Source organism: Camelus bactrianus, chromosome X (assembly GCF_048773025.1).
Source record: "Camelus bactrianus isolate YW-2024 breed Bactrian camel chromosome X, ASM4877302v1, whole genome shotgun sequence".
In the NCBI taxonomy this organism is placed as follows: Eukaryota; Metazoa; Chordata; class Mammalia; order Artiodactyla; family Camelidae; genus Camelus; species Camelus bactrianus.
The window spans coordinates 16,238,857-16,263,986 of NC_133575.1; the positions used below are offsets into that span (position 1 = coordinate 16,238,857).

General features: G+C 33.2%; 1 protein-coding gene across 5 annotated transcripts in view; it reads left to right on the top strand.

The window, feature by feature from the left end:
- CNKSR2 (connector enhancer of kinase suppressor of Ras 2) overlaps positions 1-25,130 on the top strand; it is a 242,166-nt gene that overhangs the window by 136,761 nt on the left and 80,275 nt on the right. For 3 of the 5 annotated variants that reach the window (XM_074360056.1, XM_074360058.1, XM_074360060.1), the window contains 3 exons: positions 3,346-3,479; positions 8,222-8,433; positions 23,877-23,966. In XM_074360056.1, coding sequence (XP_074216157.1) covers positions 3,346-3,479; positions 8,222-8,433; positions 23,877-23,966 — 436 coding nt within the window. The remainder of the gene's footprint in view (positions 1-3,345; positions 3,480-8,221; positions 8,434-23,876; positions 23,967-25,130) is intronic. The other 2 variants (XM_074360057.1, XM_074360059.1) reach the window with 1 other exon arrangement.

The following is a 25,130-nucleotide window of genomic DNA, read 5'->3' on the forward strand; positions in this document are numbered from 1 at the left end:
AATTTAAAAATATTGCCCTTTATTTCTACTCTTTTTCCTTAAATTGGAAATTCTTTACAGTACAATGGTAACTACTTTTCTTATACTATATTATAGATAAGTAATTAAAGGTAAATGTTGCCAAGTTAGGAGAAACTATCCTTCTGTATTATTATACTCACATCTTTAGGTATTTTTTCTGAAAGGAAGGAATATGTCTATTAAATTTTGGATTAAATGCTGAGAGAACTCCCTTTTTGATTTGAGGGAAGCTGTATTTGTCACATCTTTTGTATTTTCACATACTTATATGGTTATTGGAAGTAGGTGTAATTTTAATGTCACTTGTTACAACTAGAAATTTCTCACTGATAATTTCACCTAATAGCATCATTTATTCTGTGCTTGATTTAGTCACATTTTACCTATCTTTCTAATGTTCTTTAACGCCTTTTTCATTCTTTTAGTCATTTAATTTTGTACCCTTTCAATTCTTGTCCAAAGTTGGAACATTTTTAAGAGATTTTAATTTTAAACTATCACAGAGACTTCCTTTTGGGTTAAGTAGCTGTTTCCATTTTCCCATGAAGCTTCTATTTTACCATACTTTATTTTTCCATTGCTTAATGTCTTTTTGTAAATGAGATTCTCAAGAATAATCTCTACTTTTTAGCTTGGATTAGCTTGACGAAAATAGTACAATTGGTAGACAAAAATATACTGAATATATTTAATATTTACCATGTGTTTTACTTGGTACAAGGCATACTGATTAACTGGATGATATCTACACGATAAAACAATTGAAATGTTTTATATGAATAAAACAACTAGCCAGTGGAGTTAAACAACAGAATTGACTAGTTTCTCTTTTCTCTGAAAGAGCAAGTTGTTTTTTCCAGCCACTTCAATTAATTGAACCAGCTGGGACAATCAAACCTGTTATCTATTTAAGTATATCTAAGAGTCTTATTCTTCTATGTTTTTGCCAATTTAGCTATTAATGTTAACTGAGGACCTTAATAGCAACTCCTTGCTGAAAACAGAAACCTAGAGAAATTAGCAATTTGAAGGACATTGACATGGCTAATATTTAAATTCCCTGAAAGGGAAAAAGCACAAGTATGCTAAATAGACAATCGTAGTAATAGAATAAAAAATTTTGTTGGTCCTTACCTCACACTTCAGAGGTACTTAAAATATTCTGGTAACCATTGACTACTACTTCTCCTTTTTTCCTTTCTTCCTTCCTCTTTGGGGAGGGCAGGGAGAGGTACATACCAAGAAAAATTATCTTTAGTTCTATAGATGGTAAAATAAACAAAACAGTAGCAGTGACCCTAAAAAAGAGGAACGAGAATAAAATTTTAAGCTGATTATTTTTTAATGCTCATTTTTATGTTTACTTGTAGTATTAGGTTAGTTTAAAATAAGAGTAATATTAGAGCATTTAAAAAACATACTGAATATAAGTTTTTCCCTCACAGTGCATCTGTTATAGAAAGTTTTGGAATATAATGTACTGTGTAATGAATGTTTTCTTTACATTTCTATAATGATGAAATTTTCATCAGACTTACTGTTCAGTATCATGTGTATTTAACACCAAAATGTCCTGAAAGAGAGAAAACAGTTATAAGCAGAGTCACATCACAGTGTCTAAACACTTGATCTCAAGAATCTATTACTCAAAGATCTGTTGTAGAGGCACATCCTTAGAATATAATTCTTTATTTCCTCAGGTTTCATCGTGTTCATCTGTGCAGGTAATTCCTGATTACCTGTTAATCTCAGTATTTCCCATTGCGAGGATTTTTGTTTCTAAAAGACACGCATAGTTTGACTGGACACTACACCAAAATCAGCATAAACATAATAGTGTTTTACTGTGTATTTTTAAAATAAATCAAAATTCCTCAACATGTAAACTTTCTTTTTTTTACATCATATGAAATAGAATATTATAGAGTCCCAAAATAAATTATCAATTATTTTTCCCTTCTCTCTCTCTTTAATTTCTATTTCACATAGATTAAAAGTTAACCGTCATTTTGGCAGGATGTGTGATTTCAAGCTATTAAGGTGAGCTGTGTAAAAAGGAAGGTCTAAAACCGTGAACTGAGTCATAAATTATGTAGCCTGCCCCAGTGACCTACATTGTACATTGTATTTATGCTTGGCTTTTTGAGCAAATTTTGTTTATCTGTACAAAAGTATTGTCATAATATAAAATAGTTGTACTATGCCATATTTTGAGTGCCCAGCATACATGTGAAAATAATAGAACTATGGATCTATATAGATATGCCAAAGGTGTTTTCATACTGGCTAAAATGGAAACATCTTGTCATGTGAAGATAACAGTTCATTCTGTGATCATTATTTTTGTGTTTGTGATTGCATTGAAATTCTTATTTTTATTATGTTATTGTATATGTAGCTAGTCGGTAAGATCTGTAAGATAAACATGAAAATTTGTGAATTTTAATTTCACTTTAGAATAATTTCTCAAACCACAGTATCATTTCCAAATGCTGTGAAGCTTAGGATTGGGAATGCTCTTAAATTAATGCATCCTGATGTATTGCTTAATTCAGTATATAGAGTATCTTAATTTTTTAAAAAACTTACTTAATTCTTAAATGCAGGCTTGAAAATGAGATCTATAGGTATGCAACTGAAGATTATTTTAAAGAATGATATATGTGTATCCCTATGGAAAGTGAAATGATTATGTCACACTAATCACCATACTTTTGAAGATGTACCATAAAATGACTTTGAGAAGACAGTTGTGTTTACATTTACAGAGAAAGTACACTTTCCTAGAAAATACTCTCTCATATTAACTTTTCATACTCCATTTTTGTAACCTTTTCTGAGAATCTGTGACATTCTACTAACTTAGGAGTATGGTATATCTTTTTTGGGAAAAGATCTGAAGTATCTTTCTTGTGTATCAATCAGGATGTGAGTGAACTAATTCTTCTGAAAGTTACTCTTTATTATCTTTCTTTCAAAGGTGGGATTCTAACAAAGCAAATTTAATGTAAAAAAGTTTCTGACTGTGAGATAAATCTTCCCATTACGAAACACTACATGATACTATTACCTTACAAATAGTTACGTGGTTATGCTGTACAATAAGGTGAGTTAGGAACTAAGTGAATACCTCTAAATAAATTATTTGTTTTTGGAGATTCAAAGGACTATTCATGTGCTAAATAACATGCTTCTTGATTTCAGCCAAGTTCAAAAACTTTGCAGAAATAGATCATTTTAAAATGATAACTATGTGTCATTGTTGTTGTTGTTGTTTTGTGTGTTGTTTGTGTGTGTATGTATTTTCTTTTTCATTTTAACCAGCCTCTTATACCTAGAAGTCCCACAAGCAGCGTTGCCACGCCTTCCAGCACCATCAGTACGCCCACCAAAAGGGACAGCTCTGCCCTCCAGGATCTCTACATTCCCCCTCCTCCTGCAGAACCCTATATTCCCAGGTATACAACTAACCTATCTGCTTGTAAACTGTGAAGTAAATCCTCAAGGAACACCTTCAATACTTTCTCAGTTAAGAATTTTGAACACATTCTGGAAAATTATTGTATTATAGAGACTGCACTCTAGTTAATAACAATAGCAATAACTAATTTGTATTAAACACAATATACAGTAAATAGCCTATAAGCATTATCTCATATAATAGGAAATAATATGAAACTAATATAAAATAGCAACTAGGATTATTTTAGTAAGTAAAAAATAAGTCAGGCTCTTTATCTAAGAAGCCCCAGAAAATCTCAGGTTCCTTTGAAGCATTCATACTTTTTTTCTAAAAGAGAAATTTATGGATAACTTTTATGCCTTCTTAAATGTATGTAATGAGGGAGGTATATTTTTTCTTGAATGATGATGAGGGAGTGTTTATTCCCCCTAATACCTCTGTATCTACAATTTATACTTGATTCGTTCATTAATATTTCTTTCAGAAAGTAGAGAGAGTTTGTAAGAGCATGAGTTACCTTTAAAGTCTGTTTTCAGGTTTTTGGAGGCTGTATCTCCACTTTGCATTCCAAACTCCTATTTGAAATTCCTGGCAGGTAGAAGAATATAACTTTGCCGTCACGCATTCTGTCCAAAAGCATTCTGATTTCCAGCCTTGTGGAATACAAAAATTATGGAAAAGGGCCAGCACTAAATGGAGATAATTAATACCAATCACAAAGTATTTGATTCACATTTTAAATTGGTTGTGCAGTCATTCAAAAACAATAATTTAGCATCTCTTGTTTTCAAGCTATAAGTAACATTAAATTTCTTCATTAAATAAGACAATCAAAATTCCTTAATTAATTTTTATTATTTACTTCAGTACATCTGATGTTTCGTTCTGTTGGATACGATCGTTCTGACATTTTACGATCTCAATGCTGCATGACAACAGGCATGTGTGCAAATGCTATGTTGTCATCCAGTAAAAAAAAAAAAACTAGTCAATATTGTCAACATTTTAGTTCTTGTTTTTGAGAATTGAATGTAGTTGTGAGAACATGGTTTGTGAGAAGATATAATTTACTAAGCTGGCATTTCACAGATCTTTCTAATATATAATTTCAGTCTTATGTTAGTTTATAATCAGATGTACAAATCTATCCAAAAATCTTAGTCAAATACAAGTTGCATTTTAATTTTTTTAAGGTAGTGTCAGACTTTCTGAATGATGAAGGAGAATGTTTTATTGCATGAAGAGCAATAAAGGCATGTGTGTTTCAAGTAGGAAATGACTCATTTTTGGTTTGTTTTCATTTTAATTGGAAAGATTTTTATTTCAGTGCAAATGATCATTTAAATAGGCCTTATTCTTCAGAGGGCTCCATATACAGACAAACATCAGAAAATTATTTTCAGCAAATCTCTGCAGTTTTTTAATGTCCTTTCTTTGTCTCTTGGGTAGGGAGGAATTTGTAATAAAGTGTTTCCTTGACAAAAAGTATTTAAAATGCACTTCAGAAGACAGGAGTAAAAGGACCCAGTTCTGTCCTCTCAGTGTGCTGCAGATATGATTACAGCAATATAATGAAGTCAGTACAAAGCTTAAACTTGCTATTTAAAAATATAGGAGAATGTAAGAGGTTGAATTATCAACATAGTCGTACTTGTTTTATTAGTATTGCTTGAAAGCTCCATACTTGTCAGTAAAATTCATAATCAGAGTATATTATCTCTCATTTTAGTTCTTAGTGATTCTTAGTCTAGTGTGTAATTTAAGAGAATATTTTAAAATCACATTATTAGTTACCCAGTCACAGAATTGTTTGATACAGCATAGTTAGACCAATATATGCATCAAAGTCCCTTTGTAGAATAGCCTTGTGTGAATTACCTGCATTTTCTGGTTTGACTTAAAATTATAGTCATAAAAATTTTTACATATGTCATTCTTTTATAGATACAGTCATGGCACTTTTTTACCCGTTTTCTCATTTTGTGGATGAATGTGGTTCGCCTAATTTAACTCATCTGAACATTTCTTTTTTCTTATATTAATTTTTTTATGTAGGACAGCATTTTAGTGATAATTTAAATTGTAAGTAAGAAAAATTTTCTCATCTTAAAACCAAAAATCTTAAAAATGGTAGGACTAGTCAAATTAGGTAGAAGTCTTTTCATGTGATTATAATTCTTTTAACACATTTATTCCAGAAAAAAAAATGTGATTGCGAAAGTGATTTTTTCAGGGGGAGGGTATAATTGCCCCCCCACAAAAATTTTAAAAACCCCAAAACAAAAATACTGACTTTTTCTCTAAAAGAGAAAACAGTCATGTGTGTGAAGTGAGTAAAATTTGGTCAGTTTTTTACTGTATGTCTTACTATAGGCAATTTCATTATCAATATATAGTGAATTTTTTTTACTTAACCAAATTTCTTTTTCTGTCATGAAAATCAGTAATTTGTAGGTCTTTGCACAACTGTGAAGTTTAAGTACACTAATTTCTCTTATTAATTTTACTGTGAGCCATTAAGTATAAAGAAAGTTCACTAAAGCAGTGCTCTAACTTCTCATCTGTTCCCTTAAATCCTTTTTAGAGCAAAAGCATAGATTTATTACATACATGTATAGATGTACAACATTAAGAAAGGTTTTTAAAAAGTTTTACAGCCGAATAAATTAATACGTTGAGTTATTCAGGGGCTCATGATGTGAGTACACGTACATACAGGCACAGACACAAATGTGCACACACTTACATACACAATACATGTATCAGTTCATTCTAATGCAAAGTTTGTTTTTGGTTTGTACTTTTCTTAGTCCAACTTTATTTAATGTATTCCATATAGACATGTCTAATAAATCTTCCTCATTGATGTAAGGGCCTGCTTTCATATCATTATAGTAAGCAATACGAGTCCTTCCCATTTTCTGCCACAGGGTGTATACATATAAATAAAGCATGGTGAATTAACTAGGGCTGAATCACCCTCTGATCTCAGCTGCATTAACATTTATGTCACAGCCCTGATAGAAATGTCTGCCTGTTTATACATAGGCATAACTTTACTCCAATACCTCAAGTTCATTAGGGCTGTTTCCAAGTTAGTTGCAGTGTCAATTTCTTTTTGCTAGAGGACTAACAGTAACAAGTACTAGGCAATTTGTTCAGGAAAAGTTTTTAGCTAGCCAAAAATAAAGTTCTGCCTGGATTTTGTATCATTTTCTTTGTGTTGCTTAAGAACTAACTTTTATAGTTACAACTTGGTAATAAGCAGTAGTTTTATTTAAAAAAAATAAGAGTGAATGGCAGTGTAAATGGCAGCCTCACTTTGTAATTAGTTAAGTACATAAGACAGCTTGCTGATTCAGTCCAGAGAATGTTTTTTACTGCTTTTGACATAATTCAAATAATAAGAATAAAGTTCTCTTCATTTGAACAAGCCCGATCTAGACATTTGCGTACCAGTACAGAAGTGTAGTATACTATAGTATAAAAATACAGTATTTTTGCTGAGCTGAAGCTAGAATTAACATTAGTTTTATAAGCTCATCTCCATCTGAAAAGACTCAATACGTCAATTAAAAATGTTATTTTCATCCCTCTTGATATAATCAGTTTATTCTGTGGATTTAAGAATTCAGTCTTGGCACTTGTCATAAAATTAAATTATATCTGGTTTGATAGCATTCATGGCACTGTTTAGGATAGAACTGGATTTAAGAACTAGGAAGAAATAAAGTTAATGATACACAAGAAATGTTGCATTTACATTCATAGTCATGTTCTAGAACATGAGCTTTTCTAACAGAAATTTCATAGCCAGTCAGTGAAATTATTGTAAAATAAACAAGGTTGATCTTAACCAATCCTAAGTGGAATATTTCTACCAAAATTCCACTCTTATGGGCCCAATCCCCTGGGTTGTGTGAGTAATCCTATGTGAGAGTAACAGTTTTAGGGATCCCGTAAATTATTAGATTTTTCTCTTCAGAATCCTTCAGAAGAAAAAAATTAATTTGCCATCACCTTAAATCTCATTCTTAAACTCTGTATATGATTAGGTTTCTCCACCCTCTCCACAGGAAGTGTTGCTGATGTATAATGAAATTTTGATACTTCCATTTAGAATGAGCTCCATGAATGTATCTTTTTTACTATTAAATAGCATACATAAAGTTTAGATACTGAGAGTAATTATTTTCATTAAGGTGTATTTTAAATTAATAACAAGCTGTTTGAAATTCTTACAATATCAGTTTGTATAGTGCTGATTTGGTTCTTAAGCTCACATTACCTTCACAGAGGTGGTAGTTCTTAAACACATCTTTGTTTTTAAGCAGTGCAGATATTGTTGTGAATGAATTAGGTAAACTGACAGAAGAAAGGTATGTCATTAGCATTGTTAACATTATGCCTATTGTCTTGAGTACTAAAAGCAATTAACATGCTGAGATGATTTCTTTTATATGACATAGTATGGTGAAAATGGACTAGAGCACAATTTAGAAGATCAACGGCCCATGTCTAGCTGTGTAACCTTTAGACAAGTCATTTAACCTCTCTGAGCCTTTGCATTTTTTTCTGGAAAAATAGGAAAAATTAAAAATTGCCCTATAAACCTCCAAGTTTGGAAATATCAGAAAATATCTTATATGGGAAGGATATTATTACTGTTTGAGACCCTCTCTGCCATTTTACCACCCTCACACTTTCCTACATCCTTCTCCTTTACCCTTTCTTTAGAGATGAAAAAGGAAACCTTCCTTGTGAAGACCTCAGAGGACATATGGTGGGCAAGCCAGTACATAAAGGATCTGAATCTCCAAATTCATTTCTGGATCAGGAATATCGAAAGAGGTTTAATATTGTTGAAGAAGATGCTGTCTTATATTGCTATGAATATGAAAAGGGAAGATCAAGTAGTCAAGGAAGACGAGAAAGCACCCCAACTTATGGTAAGAGTTCTTCTCTCATGTTGATATAAGAACATATGTCTGGCATGGGAATCTTAACTTCTTTTCCTAGACTTTTGGGTTGTGGAAATTACTTGATAGCTTTTGAATCTTTATGATCTATCTGTGTCTGTCATGTGCTTCCAAGTGGAATCTCAACAGTATGAGGCATATCATTAAAAATTATTCTAACTTTTCCCAAGATAAGCAAGAATAGTAGGTAACATTTTAGCTCATTAATGATTTTTCAAAACCTTTTTGAATCACATGTAATTTTGTGTATCAGGTGTTGCCAAATTGGAATAGTTCAAGGGGTTCCCCCAGTTTTTTTAATGAACACTTACTGTTGATATGACTTATTTAAAATAAAATTTCCTTATATCTAATGTATTAAAAATATTTAGATGGATTTTTCCAAGGAAAATCTCATCTCAATTTTTATTTTTTGTAAGAAGCTGCAAAATTTGAGTGGATTTTAAATAGGAAGGACATACTATATCTAAAGCAAAGATGGGCCTAGAGCTACCGTGTCACAGAATTTTTTATCTTTAACTCCTGTTTTTCCATGCATGACCAAGAAAGTAACCCAGTCACAAATACTTTAAATTGACATAGTGTAGCTGAAAGATTTGCAGATACAGTTGCCTAAAGTAGTAAAACCTATGGACCTGTTGCAAGAGTGCATGGATTTAATTGGAATTCTGTGCTTATTCCTTTTCAGTTTGGGGGGAGGGAAAGGATCCTTGCTGATTAGTCCAGACTCATTCAGTGGGAGCTGAGCAGAAGGAAAGTTGTTTTTAGCTTTCTCTTTCCTCCTGCCTCCCTTACTTGTCCACCGTGGTCATGTGCCTCCCTCCTGTGGTCCCAAAAGATTGGTCATCATGTACCTTATTACCCATGCCTTATTTCCCCATAGCTCTTTGGTAATAGTTATGTATGAAAAATTTTGACCAAAATGACCCTAAAGAATAGGAACCATACATGTCTTGTTTTGTGTCATTCTCTGTACATGTGCTGTTTTATCATAAGTAATGATATTTTTTAGCATAGCTCCACTGTTGTACTACTCTGGTGGCGCTTATGTTGAACTGTCATAAGTGAAGGCATTTGCACCTTTGCTTTTCTCTGCTATTATATTGTAAACCTCTGCAGTATGGAGGCCTGCCATCTTTGTTATCTCTGCCTCTGCCCCATCACACAAGGTTTTTATTTTTGTTCACTCATTCTACAAGCACTTATTGACTACCTATTGTTGGATAGGCAGTAATGTATATCAACTCTTCTTTTTTATGTCCCAGAATTTTCTGGCTATTTTCTACTTGTGTTGAAGTAAATAAGAATGTTTAATTTAAGGGGAAATTATAATCATCAGATGAAGTGGATTATTAATAACTTTATAAAAAATAGCTTATAGGGTCTTAGTTAAATGTCTGTGAATTGTTAGTTCCTTCAGACTACAGTTTAAAGCACGTAGTGCTGTCATGTTCCACAAATCATATCTCTTCCAATAAGATAGATTACTATTTAAATTTTAGAGAATTTAGATATCCTATAGATACTTGATATATTTTTATAAACAAGTTAGGAGAAAAGAAATATATATATGTATATATATGTTTAAAAGAAAGCTAAGGAAGTTTAAAAAGTACTTTACTTTTGATCCTGAAGGTTTTTTTTTTAACTTTTGAACTTGAAATATAGTTTGAACCTTCAATAGAGATACTTACAGATACTTCAGTGTAGATTTCCTAGCACACCTTGAAAGTTGTTCCAGGTAACTAGCAGTTTAATATATTTACCTTTTTTAAATCAGATCTTAAGTAGTAAAACCTACCTGTCACATACATGAATCTGTAGCCATAATTTTCCCAAAGATTAATTCATTTGTTAACCTCATTCAGCTAATATTTGTTGTGTACATAAAGTCAGCCAGGCACTGAAGATGTAAAGATGAATAAAATGTAAATCCTCTGTGGAATGCAGTCATACCCCAGAGGGAAAAAACAAAGAGATGCAGTGCAGCCACTTTAGATAAGTAGGATGGTGTGAACAAAGTGCTCCAGTAGCCCAGGAGCTGAGGCTCCAGAGTCTTCTTGGGAAGTCACACATCAATGCTGAGTTTATGCTGAGTTTTAAATGATGAATACTCATCAACTGGGATTTCTAAATGCTAGTTATCCCCACCAAATACCTGGCACCTTCTCAAACCTTCATCTAAAATCTGAGCATTAAGTTAAATCTCCAAGTCTCCCTAAAGGCCCCAATACGAATAACTTCAAACCTTAGAAAGCAAGAATGGATAACAACTTCTTTATTTAACCTATAAAATGGCCCCATCACATGGAACCCCAAGTGTGACAGCATTCTCTTGGATTTAAAAATAATAATGAACATACTTGCTCCTATTGAAGTATATTGCAAAAAATACTGAAGTTACAAAAAAGTTCACATTTGATATTTTCTGAAAATGATAGTAATTTAAATTGTTAGCACTTGTGTGATTGCTTCAAATGCAATATGTAAGTCCTTTAGCCTTACAATGTTCAACTCTGTTCTTAGTTGCAAATACCCTTATCTTCAAGTATGTGAACTTAGCTATCATTACTACCTATTAACTTCCCAGATTACCTGTTTGGTCAAAAAGATTTAGAATTAAGATTATAAGAGTCTAGGTAGGATTTTGAGAAGCAAAGGAAAAACATGATACAGTTTTTAGTGTGTGCTTTTGGTTTCATTCATTTTAAACTTAGGTATATAAGATGAAAATATTTAGGGAATCTCTGTTATTAGACACAATGGTAAAGAAACAGATGTAAAGAAAAATTCCTGAAAATATCCTAATTGTGAGCTTTAAAATATATTGATTAATCAAGGTTCTTATTTTATATCATGGACCCACTATTTGTGGCTAAGAGTGAATTAAAGAATGGTTATTTTCCCTATGCTATGAGACAAATATATGGATAGAGAGTGGAAAGCCCATCTAGAAAGAAAGTAAATGATACCTGTTGGCCTTTTATATATGCCAGGCACTCTTCTAAGCTTTTAAAAGGCATTAACCCATTTAATCCTGACAACAACTCTGTAAGGTAGATACTAATAGAATCCTTATTTTACAGATGAGTTAAATAACTTACCCAACTAGAAAGTGGTGAAGCTAGGATTAAGTACCCATGAATATTTGTTGAATCTACCAGTTCTGGCTAACTAAATATTATGAAAATAATTTGGTAAATTGTAGGAAAATAATTCTAAAAATTGCATTACTCCTTCCAAATTCAAGCATTTGATTTCAGGCAAGCAGAACTAGGTCTGATTTGTATGTTCTTTTATATTTTTTATATTTACTGGTACTGTAATAAACATGCATTTACATAGACATGGCCCTGACACACTTTAGGAGAACATAGCTAAATTGAGGGGTAAAGTTAGCAACAAAATGTTATGTCTTTATCAGAGAGCATAAGATAGGTTTCACTGTCCTAAAAAGATAAACAAGAGTGATTTTTCAGAACACAGATACAGTAGGGAAGGCAACCTAGATAGGTGATTGCTACCATTGGGTTTATCATCAGCCGTACTTGGTAGTCCTGTCTGCCACCTCATTACTCCAGTGTGACCTTAGGAATGTTACTCTAGGCCTTAGTTTTCTCATTTGTTAAATGAAGTTGATAAATATCTGCCTCATAGACTTTTTTGAGAATTTATGACAACACACTGTAAATTGCCTAGAAAGTCCCCAATATGTGCTAGATATCTCTATTCACTGTTGTCATTATTATATAAAGACATTAATGTTGCTAAGAGAATAAATCTTAAGGGTTTTCACCACACAAAAAAAGGATAACTATTTGATATGATAGATGTGATAAATATCTTGACTGTGGTTATTCATTTCACAATGTATACATATAATGTCAAATCATCATGTTGTGTGCCTTAAAATATACAACTTTCATTTGTCAATTATACCTCAATAAAGCTGAGAAAAACAATAAAAGAGCTGAACTATCTCAACATGTAAATAATAATAATAATATCAGCCATTTAAAATTCTTTGAAGAGTAAGATAGAGTGAATAAACAGAAAGTTCAGAGGAAAAAGCTTCAATGTGAAAATAAAAGAGGGGGAAAGGATAGCATTAAATCACTTTAACTATTTGGTCTCATTTGCTCATTCTTCAAAGGCAAAGGTTCAGATTTGATGAGATCAGTTGCTTGGCAACTTTTCAGAATGATAATATTTCCCATCAGCTTTCCCTTTTCACTGTTCACAGACTCCTTCCCCTTGCTCTTCCATCACAGCACATTTCTATGTGTAGAAACCTGCTAAAAGGTAGACACGGTTGGCTGAGTCCCTTTGTAGTCATGAATGGTCAGATTTTATACGAATAGGAGGAAAACATATTTTTTACAATAATATTATAGAATAGTATTTGTTTGACAGAATTTGGACCTTTTCTGATTTATTGAAAATCCAGCACCTGACAAAAAGCACATGAATGAATGTAAGGCTGATATTTTACAAGTGCTCCTCATAAATGTTATTTGTACACAGTGTGCATTGAAAAAATTAATTTCTGTAACATTATACGTGAACATTTTCCACTTGAGTAGTTGGGACAAAAGAAAACCAAATACCATGTCCCTTTTATCCACATGAATAGCAAATGGGTTGAAGTGACTCACAGCAGCATGATGAAGGACCTATGGGCAGTGATAATATAAACTAAGTTTCATCAGTGTGAGGTGAGGATATAGCCTGTAGGTTGCAGGGTCTCTCATCATATTTCAACATCACCTTTCTCTGTCTTACAACTTCATTCTATCTTTTGGGGCATTGAATTATAATAAACAGCATTATTTCAAACATTTCTTAAAGGTATTCACATTTCTTTATTTCCAAATACAAGCCTGTTCTCTTTTCTGTGATTTTTGAATATAAATTATCTTCCTTATCGGGTAAAAGTTCAGCTGTCATTCATCAGCTATGCTAGAGAGAAAAGAAAATGGGATTCTAACCACAGGAATTTTCTGTGTTCAAGTAAAATGTACTACTTCCAAAGCAGAACTAACCATAGAAATAGAAGTTAGTGAGTCAAAAATGCAGAATTATGAGATATGTACTATACTCATAGGAATTGTTATTCCTTTGGACTTATTTAGTACATTTCATAAAGACAGCATGTTGGTTAGCTTCACAAAATAATTTTGAATATCAAGCTAATGGTGATATGAGACCATGTAACCGTTGGAAAAGTAGTTCAGCAGTATTTTGGCATAGAAATAGAAAATAGTCTGTTCCTAATGTAAAAATTAGAGTAATCACCTAGGGAAGGCACTCTTCCTTAGTTTGTATAATTTTACTGATAGAAATAGCAGAGCATGAGTTTTGAGGTCAGCTAGACCTGAATTTGGTGCCTAGCTTTGGCCTTTAATAATGGATTGACCTTGAACTTGAGTCTTAGCCTCACCATGCTTTTGTTTCCTTATCTGTAAAATAGGATAGCAATACTACTCATAGTGTTTTTATGAGGATTAAATAAGATAATATATGTCAAGTGCTGAGCACTGATCTGCCTCATAGGAAGTACTCAATAAATGGTGCCTAAATAGCATAATCAACTACTGCTGCTCGTAAACAGTGATGTCCCAAAGACTGTCAAGTGCTGATCAATCAAATTAACACTTCCTCCTTTCCTGTGGAGGGATTTAATAAAGAACAAAAGGATTGGAAGTATTCCTTCATTTTGGTCCCTCTACCTACCCAATAACCAGCCATTTAAATCATAGCAATTAAAAGAAATATAAATAGAGTTTGCTTGTTTCTTTTGGTTTGGTTTTGAAAAGTAGAAAGAGGAGTATTTAGATAACTCCTAACACTAGAAACTGCCCTGATCCAAGTCTTCTTTTAAATTCCATTACTAAAATCACTAGCTCATGTGCTGGGCTGAAGGGGGCCTCATTATAACCTTTTCAGCATCAGAATTTTAAAAACAATTTAAACTCCACGCCTTGCTCTTCCATCACAGCACATTTCTATGTGTAGAAACCTGCTAAAAGGTAGACACGGTTGGCTGAGTCCCTTTGTAGTCATGAATGGTCAGATTTTATACGAATAGGAGGAAAACATATTTTTTACAATAATATTATAGAATAGTATTTGTTTGACAGAATTTGTTTGACAAAAACAATTTAAACTCCACGCCTTTTTAAAGTTTAATATTAGGTGCTTAAAAAAAGGATAGAGAAAATAATACATGAAATAAATTAAATAGTTGGAGACTTTCAAAGAAATGAAACCTGGCACGAAAAGATCGTTGGGAAAGAATTGAAGGAACTAAGTAATAGATAAAACAGTAAGTTTAAGAAAAAGGAACTTTTAATAAAGTTCCAGAATGTTAATATGTGGATAAAATGGAAGGATTAGCAAACCAAATAAACAAAGCTGATGCAACGATTAGAGGGGGAGAAAACTCTTCTAATGAATTAACAGAAAGAAATGAGCTAGTTTAAATAGCACTTCCCTTAAAGACAAAATGGGAAAGCCAAGAATAGGAACAGTCTAACTCAATGATTCTTAACTGGGGTCAGTGTTGCCTCCTAGGGGACATTTGACAATTTCTGGGGACATTGTAGTTTTCATAAATGGAGGTGGAGGTGCTACTGGTATCTAGTGAGTAGAGACCCAGGATGCTACTAAACATCATACAATGAATAGGACAGCCCCCAACAATAATGATTCAGTCCAAAATGTCAAGAATGCTGCTGTTGAGAAACCCTAGTTAAATTAAGAAGAATCAGTTGCAGACATATTGTATACAGAAGCAGATATATATGACTACAAAATCAAAGAGCCCTTGTATGACATAAGGCCAATTGCCTCTTTTTTTTTAATTCAAAGAATCTGGGAACTTACTGCTCTGGAAAGATAGACCTGCACTTTTTCACACTTAGCATATTCTCTGGGCAGAAGTAGTATAAAGTTGTGAGTATCTGGGATGACCTACCCTGCTCTACAATAGAAAACCTAATCATGACATCCTCCGGAGCAGGAGGGAACCCACTGTCCCTAGTTGAAATCAGAAAGCATTTTCCCCTATGGGAAAAATTGTAGTAAATGGCAGCTAAGTGAAATTTAAATAGAGTGGTTAATGTTAGTTTTCAAATCATAGTGTGGCTTTAAGTAATCCAGCACTTTCCTAAATATGTTTTTCAGATCACTAGTTCTGAAAGAGAATCTTTGTAAAAGAAAGAGGTTATGTGGTTAAATAAGATTGGGAAGCTCTGCATATTTTATCCACCTCTTGGAGATTAATAAGTATAGATAAGCATACTAAAGGCTTTGAAAATCTTGTTGAACTTGAGTTAACTTATTGTTTCCCAAATATATTTGTACATTGCATCTTCTTTGGTTTTGGTCACAAAATACTTATTAACCTCTCAATGGAACTAATGCTTGATGGAATGTATTTTGGAAAAGGTTGAAATAGACTTTAACAACCCATATACCAATGATAAAATTTGTTTTAAGTTACAAACAGCTGACTTAACAGATAAGCATTTGGAAAAGATTCTATTCTTAAGTTGAAGCCTGCCCTAGCAGACAGCTTGTTGAATGTCATCTTCATTTTTATCTTACAAGAAAGCCATTTTCTAGAGTAAATCTTAATTGTGATAAAAGTTCAAACTGAAGTAATAACTGCTAACTGAGAAGAAGACTGCATGGTGTTCTATACTCCAGGCTCCTTGTAGAATTACTGGTGTAACTGCAAAACAGTTTGCCAGAAATCACGGAGGAAATAGATCCCTGGGGTTAGAAAATGTCAAGTGTTATATCCAATCTTGTTAAGAGAGACGAGTAAAAATTATACACTGATTACCTTAATGACTGGAGAGTTAGAGCAAATAATTAAAACAATAGGCAGCCATTTAAAAGGATACATATGACAACCTAGCATTGCTTTATAAATAACACATCATGTCAAATCAATTTATTTTCCATCTTTGTTAAGGGATGGACAACAAACACAGTTACATCCATAGTTTATGTTCTGATCGTCCATTAGTTCTTTACCTAGCCTTTAAGAATTTCTTGCAAGAGTTGCAAACTGGCTGGGAAGATACTTAAAAAAAAAAGCAATAATCATACTTGTCTGTGAATTATTTTTGAAGAAAAATTAATTGAATTTTTGTGTAATGCAATGGTCTTGAATTCATTACTGAGGCAATTTGTAGTGAAAAGAGTACTGAGATAGAAGTTGAGAGTCTATGTTCACAGGCTGACTTTAGCAGTGATTATCAGTGAAATTCTAAGAAATTAACTTTGGTGTGTTTGAAGTTTTTCATCTCTACCTTTCTTGCTAGCTTCGTTGACTAATATGATCCCATGGAGAAAAATATTGTGAAAGGAGTTATAAAGTTATAAGATGTCATTTTGTTTATTTCATGTGAGTGTCTTCAAATGATGGTCTTAATCATTGTCCTTTTTGCTTTTCATGAGAAAGGGTGACTGTCTTACACATTTTGATAACATTTTGAAGACTCTACTAAGATTAAAAAAAAATAGATTGCTTCAATTTGTAGTTACTTAACTTGAAAATGGGGTATTTTTAACCAAGTAATATTTACATGCCCATGTAATCTTTCTTTCCCACAACTATATTTCTGAGCACAGGAAGAGGCAAAATCATTTTAGCATAGCTCTTTTTTTACTCACCAGAGCCTTCAGAGGAGAATCCAGAACTCTTTTGCTATTTAGGCAGTATTTAAACCATCTGAATCCTGCTCAATCCTCCCACACCTCTCTAAATGCAGAATTGTCTTTGCACCGTGGCAACATTTCAGCTGAAAAAAAAAAATCTGTCTTTCTTAACCCCAGTGTGTATAGCACATTTGCTCTCTTAGTAGAATGTAATTTGGTTCAAAATTTAATTAGCCTTGGAATCTAATGTTTAAAGTTCCCTATAATTTTTGATGCAGTTCAAAATTTTCTCCTCCAACAATTTTTGTTACTCCTCATTTAAAGTCTAGATCACTTTTAGGAAGCAATAGGAAAATTCACAAGCAGATGTAGCTTATTCTTTGAAATGAGATTTTAATTATTTTTGTTCTTCCTTAATGCAACTGAAAAGATTCAAGTTAATAGTCATTGGGTTTGTGTTTGGTTTATACTATTATAAGGCATTAAAGCCAGTACTTAAATAATCATCACATTGCAATGTTTACAAGCCATTTTTTTCCCAAACTCTTTTATCCAGAAATGAAATTTTAAAAATATGACCCTAGAAATCAAAGTGTCCATTCTTACTTATTTTATTAGATCCAGATATGTTGCCTTTATACTTAAAAAAATTACTGACTTTCCATTTAATTGAGTTTTACTCCTCTATAAGTGTGTGATTCTCTACCTCAAATAACCTCAGGATGTTTTCCTAGAAATGTAGTCAACCATCCGAAAGTAATTTTTCTATCTGGTATGTGGGGAGTCTGATGGGTGTATGTGGCATGCTTATAGCTTAACATTCCTTACTACACTCATTTTCATCAAAATGTTGGCTAAAATATTCAGAACAGATGTGTACATGTGTGTGTACGTATATATATTTTTTCTCCTCAGACTCTAGAGAAAGTTTTTTTTGTGAGCATTTAACAGGTACGTCAGACGTTGAGAAATTTCTCTGCAGTCTTTTTTTTTTTCCAACTCTTTGGCAACTGTAATAGAAAAAATTCTTTCTCAGGTGCTGTTTATCACCCTGGAGCTTAATATTTGGTGACAGTTTTTTTTAAAAGGTTAGGGGAATACAATTGGAAAAGGCAGCAATTCAGTAATATTTCAATAGACATCATGGGTAGCTTATTACGTGAAGGTTTCTAGGTAAGAAATCAGGAGGCAGGACTTCTAGTTTTGGCTTGATTACCAAACTGCTCTGTAAGGCTCAATTTGTTAGAACAATAAAGGGGTCAATCAAGTTCTTTAGAAGGAAGCCAGGGAGGGAGGGGTAAGGAAGGGAGGGGAACGTAAGAGGGAGAGGAATGGAAAGTTGACAGGAAGGAAGCAGAAGGAAACTTTGAAAATAGAAACTGATAGTATAGTTTAGACTCTTTTCAGTCCGGTATATGAGGAAGGCCCCCTGTTAACTTTTTTAACAAGTAATCAGTCAACAAACATTGAGCTGTTACTATGTTTAAGGCACTGTGCTGAGTGCTGGAGATACCATGGTAAAAACAACAGAGATTCCTGTTCCCTTGTGAAATTTACATTCTAGAATGGGGACACAATTCAAGCAAATAATTTAATAAATACTTACTTGATTATAACTGGCATGCTGTGGGAAAAAATTGCAAGAGAAAATAAGAACAATACAGAGAAACCCAACCTAAATAAGGTCAAGGAGAGTATCCCTAAGGAAATGACATTTTTACTTAGTTTTGAAGGATGCATGTGAGTTTAGGAAGAAGAGACAAAAATCACAGGAAGACAGAGTCCTGGGTGCCAGGTAAGGAAAGTGTTTCAAGAAGAGAGTAATCCCCTGTGTCAATTGTTGCAAATAGACCAGAAAAGTCAAGGGTTCTGAGAATTGTCTATTGGATTTAGCAACATGGAAGCACTAGTGACCTTGAGAATAGTAGTTTTGGTGGCGTTGAGGGGGCAAGAGCTTAATTGGAGAAGGTTCAGGAGAAAGGAGGAGATTCCACATTATTTGTCTTTCTGTGGCTTATTTCACTTAGCATAATGTCCTTTAGTTTCATCCATGTCTTCACAAATGTCAGGATTTCCTTCTTTTCATGGCAGAGTAATAGTCCATTGTATACATATACTACATTTTCTTTATCTATTCATCTATTGATGGACACTTGGGTTCTTTCCAGATCTTAGCTATTGTGAATAATGCTGCAATGAACATGGGAGTGCAGATACCTCTTTGAGATACTGATTTCATTTCCTTTGGATGTATACCCAGAAGTAGGGTTGCTGAATCCTATAGAAGTTCTATTTTTAATTTTTTGAGGCACTTCCAGTATGTTTTCCATTATATACTTGAAATTTGCAAAGACAGTAGATCTTAAGTGTTCTTACCACACATACATGCACGCACACAGACACACACACAGGTGGTAACTATGCTAGGTGAAGGATGTGGTAACTTGATTGCGGTAATCATTTCACAAAGTGTATATATTTATATCTATATTAAATATATTTAAAGTCACATTGCACACCTTAAAAATCATGTTGTACAGCCTTAATGTATAACATTTTTATTTTGTCAGTCATACCTCAATAGAGCTAGGGAAAAAAAGAGAAGGAAGAGAGAAATTGGAGACTGAGAAAAGAAATGAAACTTTAGGAGTTTCTCTGTGAAGAATTTCAGAGAAATAAAGTGGTAGTTGGGTGGGTGAAGAGAGGTTCTTTTTTTTAAGATTGAAGAAATTGCAGTATATTTCTATGCTAATGGGAATCATTGGGTAGAAAGGGAAAAATTGATGCTATAGGAGAAAGTAAGGGAGGATTGCTCAAAAGATGCTCTTGAGTAAGAAAGAGGGAGTAGGATCCAGTGAACAACCCAGTAATTTGGGATATCCCTAATGTCTACCATCCTTTCATTCGAGCATTCAAAAGAAATTTAATGACTACTTGGTCTGGGTCGGAATCTTTGCCAGGAACTTTCATAACAAAGATATGTAAGACCTAGTTCCTGCCAAAAAGTAGAAAAACCTATAAACAGATAGCTACAATATAGTATAATTAAGGATCATATATACCAAAGACACTAAGAAATAGCTAAGGAAGCTCAAGAGAGTAGGCAGTTACCTCTGCCAAAGAACATTGTAACATTTGTAATAGCACTGAAAATGCTTTATTATCTAAGGAAGAAGTTGGTTTATTTTCAAGCAATTCTGTACACTAGTATTAAAACATAGCAATTTAACATTAAAACAGATTGTTAAATCATTATAAGGAACTCCATCATTGTCAGTAGTCTTTAATTTCATATTCTCTTTGTGTTTAATTACAGCTAAATATAGTTCATCATTTTTAAAAAGCTACTTGCCATTAATTTCAGAATAAAATTCAAAATCCAAAAGTATTTATCTTGGACCTCTTCCACATTTATTAGAATACAGTAAGAAACACAGGGCACAATTCCTGCCACTATAGAGACCCCAGTTAGAAAGCTCCAGATGTGCAGCAGATATGAAAAGTCAAGTAACACAAGAATAATTTAACTATGGGACTCTGGCACAGAGATATCACAAAGCTTATGATAGCATGTTATATGAACTCTATGATTAATAAATGTTTTATCCCTAGAGGAATAAAAATTACTCTAAGAGGAAGCAGTCAGCAAAAATTTTAAATGGGCTTTTTATCTTCATGTTTTTACTATATTTTTGACTATTATTAATTTTCATTATGAATTAGTAAATATAAGCATTACCACCTAAAGAGATACCTTAAATTTTTCCAGATTATTTCTCACAGATTTATTATTACTTTTTGTACAATTACATAGGAATGAGTCAGATGTGTTTAATAAGCCCTAAAAGGTCATACAAGCATAAAAATACTTTACATGTATTAATAATAGTGTACATTTGATTAAAATCTAACAATGATGCTTGTAGAACTTTTTCTTACCAGCAACACTACAGCGTCAAGCCATAAAGTTCTTTTTCCATTTGAACTTTGCTGTCTTATGAAATTAAAATGCAGCTATACACATGCAGTGGCAAACATTTCCAAGCTGCAATCAAAGATCTATATTTTTGGAGTTAGAAATAATTTAAGCCATTGTCTATTTTTCAGTTTGCCAAAGACTGCTTTTTATATAAGAATGTTACACTGTGTTATTACTTTAGCTATTTTATTAGATCTGTTTCAATATCGTAGCATAATAAAAAATTTATAAAAGCAATGTTTATAAGCAACATTATTTGTTGTAACTAAATAAATAATGCACTTTACGTTTAAGAATACTTACTTTGATTTGCATTGCTAAAATTCATAGTTTTATAACTAGTAAAAGCAAAAGCTTCATGTCCTATAAAAGTAAATTTTAGTTAGGACTTTATCTCAGTTTTTTGGTCTACTTCAATATATTGTCCTCAATTTTGTATCAGTAATATACAGTATACGTCTGTTTAAAAAGATCACTGTATAAAAAAATCAGTGTTTAAATCTGTAAATATTTTCCCATGGTTAATGATATAACTAGATATATCAAAGGCTTAATTACATTCCTCAATGACTTAGTTCCATGGGAATCTTAGAGAAGATGACCTGAAATATAATGAATACAATTATTTATTTCACATTCTATGTGTGAAGTGTTTCTTGTTGGTTTTTATGTACATATATTTGACTCCAGAAAACAATCAATTCTTCGAAAAGTTTCAAACTATTTTCTTTTATAGAGAGAGCAAGTAAAACAGCTGCTTATTTATTGGATTTTTCCGTTCTCAAAAGACTTTCTTGGTGACGTATGGAAACAGTTTTAGAACAGTTAATTGTTTCAGTTTCAGTGCCCATGCTGAAATGAAGTTTATCTTAAAAAACCAGATTCTAAAGAAGTAAGTTGTAGATATTTTTACAATATAGAATTCATAGCATTGAAAATCTGGAGAGCTGATTCTGCAAAGCAGTTGAACATACATAACAAAAGGAGACCTTTCCTGAAACCTTTACGCCACCTGTATAGGCAGTCTGTATTGACCTGCGTCGGCTCACCCAGATTCCCTCTGCAAAATTGCATAGATATACCCCATGAGAATTTTGGAAAATGGGGTGATTAAAGTTGTTTGCACACCTTGAAAGGAAGTCATTAAATAACACTCCATTTTTTGGCTCATTATTAATTTTATCATGTCTGGTTCATCCTCAGACTTTCAAATAGCTTAGGAAAATTACTAAGTAAACTATATCAGCATACATAATAAAATGCCATAAGGTTGGCACATTTTCCTTAAGAACACAATGGGAAAGATGTAACTTAACAGATTTTTTTTAAACTACCTGGAATGTTCATAGCAATCTGATTGAGAAATTTATCTGGGCGAGGAAGAAAGTGAAGAGAGTGTATGGTGACCTAAAGGTGTTGGAAAGTGGGAAGATGGGTAGATAAAGGAAGAAGGATTGTTGGACTTGAAGTGCTGTAGGGAGTGTGCTGAAAATACAGAAGGTGGTAGTTGGAAAGTGAGGGTATTGAGAGGGATTACAGCTTTTACAAGTGATGAGATTAAACATAAGACCATAAGAATGGGTGGAGGAGGGAACATCAAGAAACTGAGAGTCCAGACTATGGGAAGGTGAATTCACCAAAAATCATGGCAGAGGTAGTATTTGAGTGCTTAGGTTTGAACCCTGCTACTACACACTTACCAACTGAGTGTCCTTGGGCAAGTTACATAACCTGTCCCAGGTTATTCATCTGGTAAAATGAAAGTAATAGTATATTTCTCATAATTATGAGAATTAAACAATTTAATACATATAAAACCCTTAGATAGTATGTGGCATATGTTAGTACTATTATGATAATCATAATCATCATTATTATTATGATCTAGTCTCCTGTGAGTCTTTACTTTTCATTCATTCCAAACTTACTAGGCAACTATTAAACGTCAAGCATTGTGCTAGGTATCCTTTTTAAACTTTTGTATGGTTTTCTTTTGGCTGTTTTGTGCTTCAGAAATTTCAAGTTGGTCAGAAATAGTACATTGCAGCCTCACCAAAAAGTTATCCTTAAAGTCTATGCCATGAGTTCTGCTTGCTAAATGCTGTTAAATAAGAATACAGACCCAGAGGGAAATGGGACAGACCAAACTAGTGATTACTTGGATCTGGAAACTAGAGTTTACAACAGCAAAAGTGATGCTTGGGGCAGACCCAGTTATAGGCCAGAAAAGCAAATCTAGCCATACTGCTGAAGCATGGTGGTATCCAAAATGTAGGAGTTAGGAGGCAGTGAAGATGGGAAATTAGTATTGTAGTGTTCCAACATGAAACAATGGGTTACTGTTCTGGCAGGCAGGTTAAACACAAGGGGCTACTATCTTGGAGATTGGCTATCAAGATTAAGACTCTTGGGCATTGGAGAATAAGATAGAGATCCAGTTATTGAAAATGATGTCACTAAAATAATGATCCTCTTTGTAAAGGACCACACTCTTAATTAAAATCTGGGGCTCCAAAGAGAGCAAACCTAAGCTGTTCTTTATTATTTATAAAAAGTGCCTTAAGTTTGCATTATAACCTGGCCAATTGCCACAGGCAGTTTCACCTTCTGGCTCAAAACACACATTTTTCATCTACACAAATGCCAACCATAATGTTGCATATGAGTGAGTGTGTTTTGCAGACTGTAGCTAAAAGTCAGTTTAAGTTTGAGCGGACATGGGGAAGAAAAACAATGTGATGTGAATTTTGTTCTCTGTGTTTAGGCAAGCTACGACCTATATCTATGCCAGTGGAATATAATTGGGTGGGGGACTATGAAGATCCAAATAAGATGAAGAGAGATAGTAGAAGAGGTAAGTGTTCTAGAATTTCAGTGTAGGCTGGGTTGTTGAAACAAACAGCAAATTTAAATGTTCTTTAAATAGGATGTTATGGCTTCAGTGGAAAACTTTTCATTCTCTCTTTGTCTTTATGGTACGCCCAAACCAACTCAGACCAATCTTTTAACTATCTTGATCTGTTGTTAAGTAGATATCTTCCCTGAATGCCTTCTCAGGGATTCAGGGTAGATAAGTAACAGTGTAAAAAATTAATATCTGATTGTTATTTGGAAGTTAATATTTGGAAAACAAGGTCAGAAGTGTGAAACTGCATTAAAGAATTAAGTTCAGTGAATAGGAAGACTTTGTGATCAGTCCCCATTGGTCCGCAATGCAACCTCACTACTTTTGTATTAATATAACCTTGAAATGAGTTTTGAAGCACATGGGTAAAAGCTAATAGAAACTGGGCCAGTGAATCTAATGAAAACCACATAGAAATGGAAAAAAAAACTGCTTTGCTTTTTTTTCTCTTCTGTTTGCTGTTCAGGGTTATCTTCTTACTTGGGGGTGGGCTACACTTGAAGTATCTACCAAAAGTAAGTTTTTATGTTCACTTATCCTATTGAGGTGAGCAGTGGAGAGAGCAACAGGAAGTCTCACTACTAAATGGGATTCAACCAAGTGTGAATATGGTGGACCCAGTGGGTCATGCTGCTACTTCCATTTTCTGAAATGAGATCCATAAGGTTGTAGATGGAAATAAAATAAATCAATACAAAGCAAAAAACTCTTCATAGAACCTAAGCTCATTAAGCTTCCTTTATGTTTAACCCATTTGCATGTTATTTCTAGCCAGTGTACAGAATTTATTTAATGCATAGATCCACAGATTACACAGGGATAAGCAAGCATGGATATCTGCTTCTTTAGTCTTAACATTTGTTTTATAGAGTGAGCATTTCTGAAAATGTTGGTAAATATAGGAACATTGACAGATTCCTTTACATCTGTATATTAGCTCCATTTCCCAAACTTCAGTTTCTAACCTCATCTGTTTTATAGAATTAAGAAAAAAATAAAAACAGAAACACTTATGCCACTCTGAGTCACTTTTTTGGGGCTTGATATGATAGTGACATCTTGAGGAAAAAAAGCCCTATGAAGTACTTACTGTAAGTGCTGGCTATCAATTTA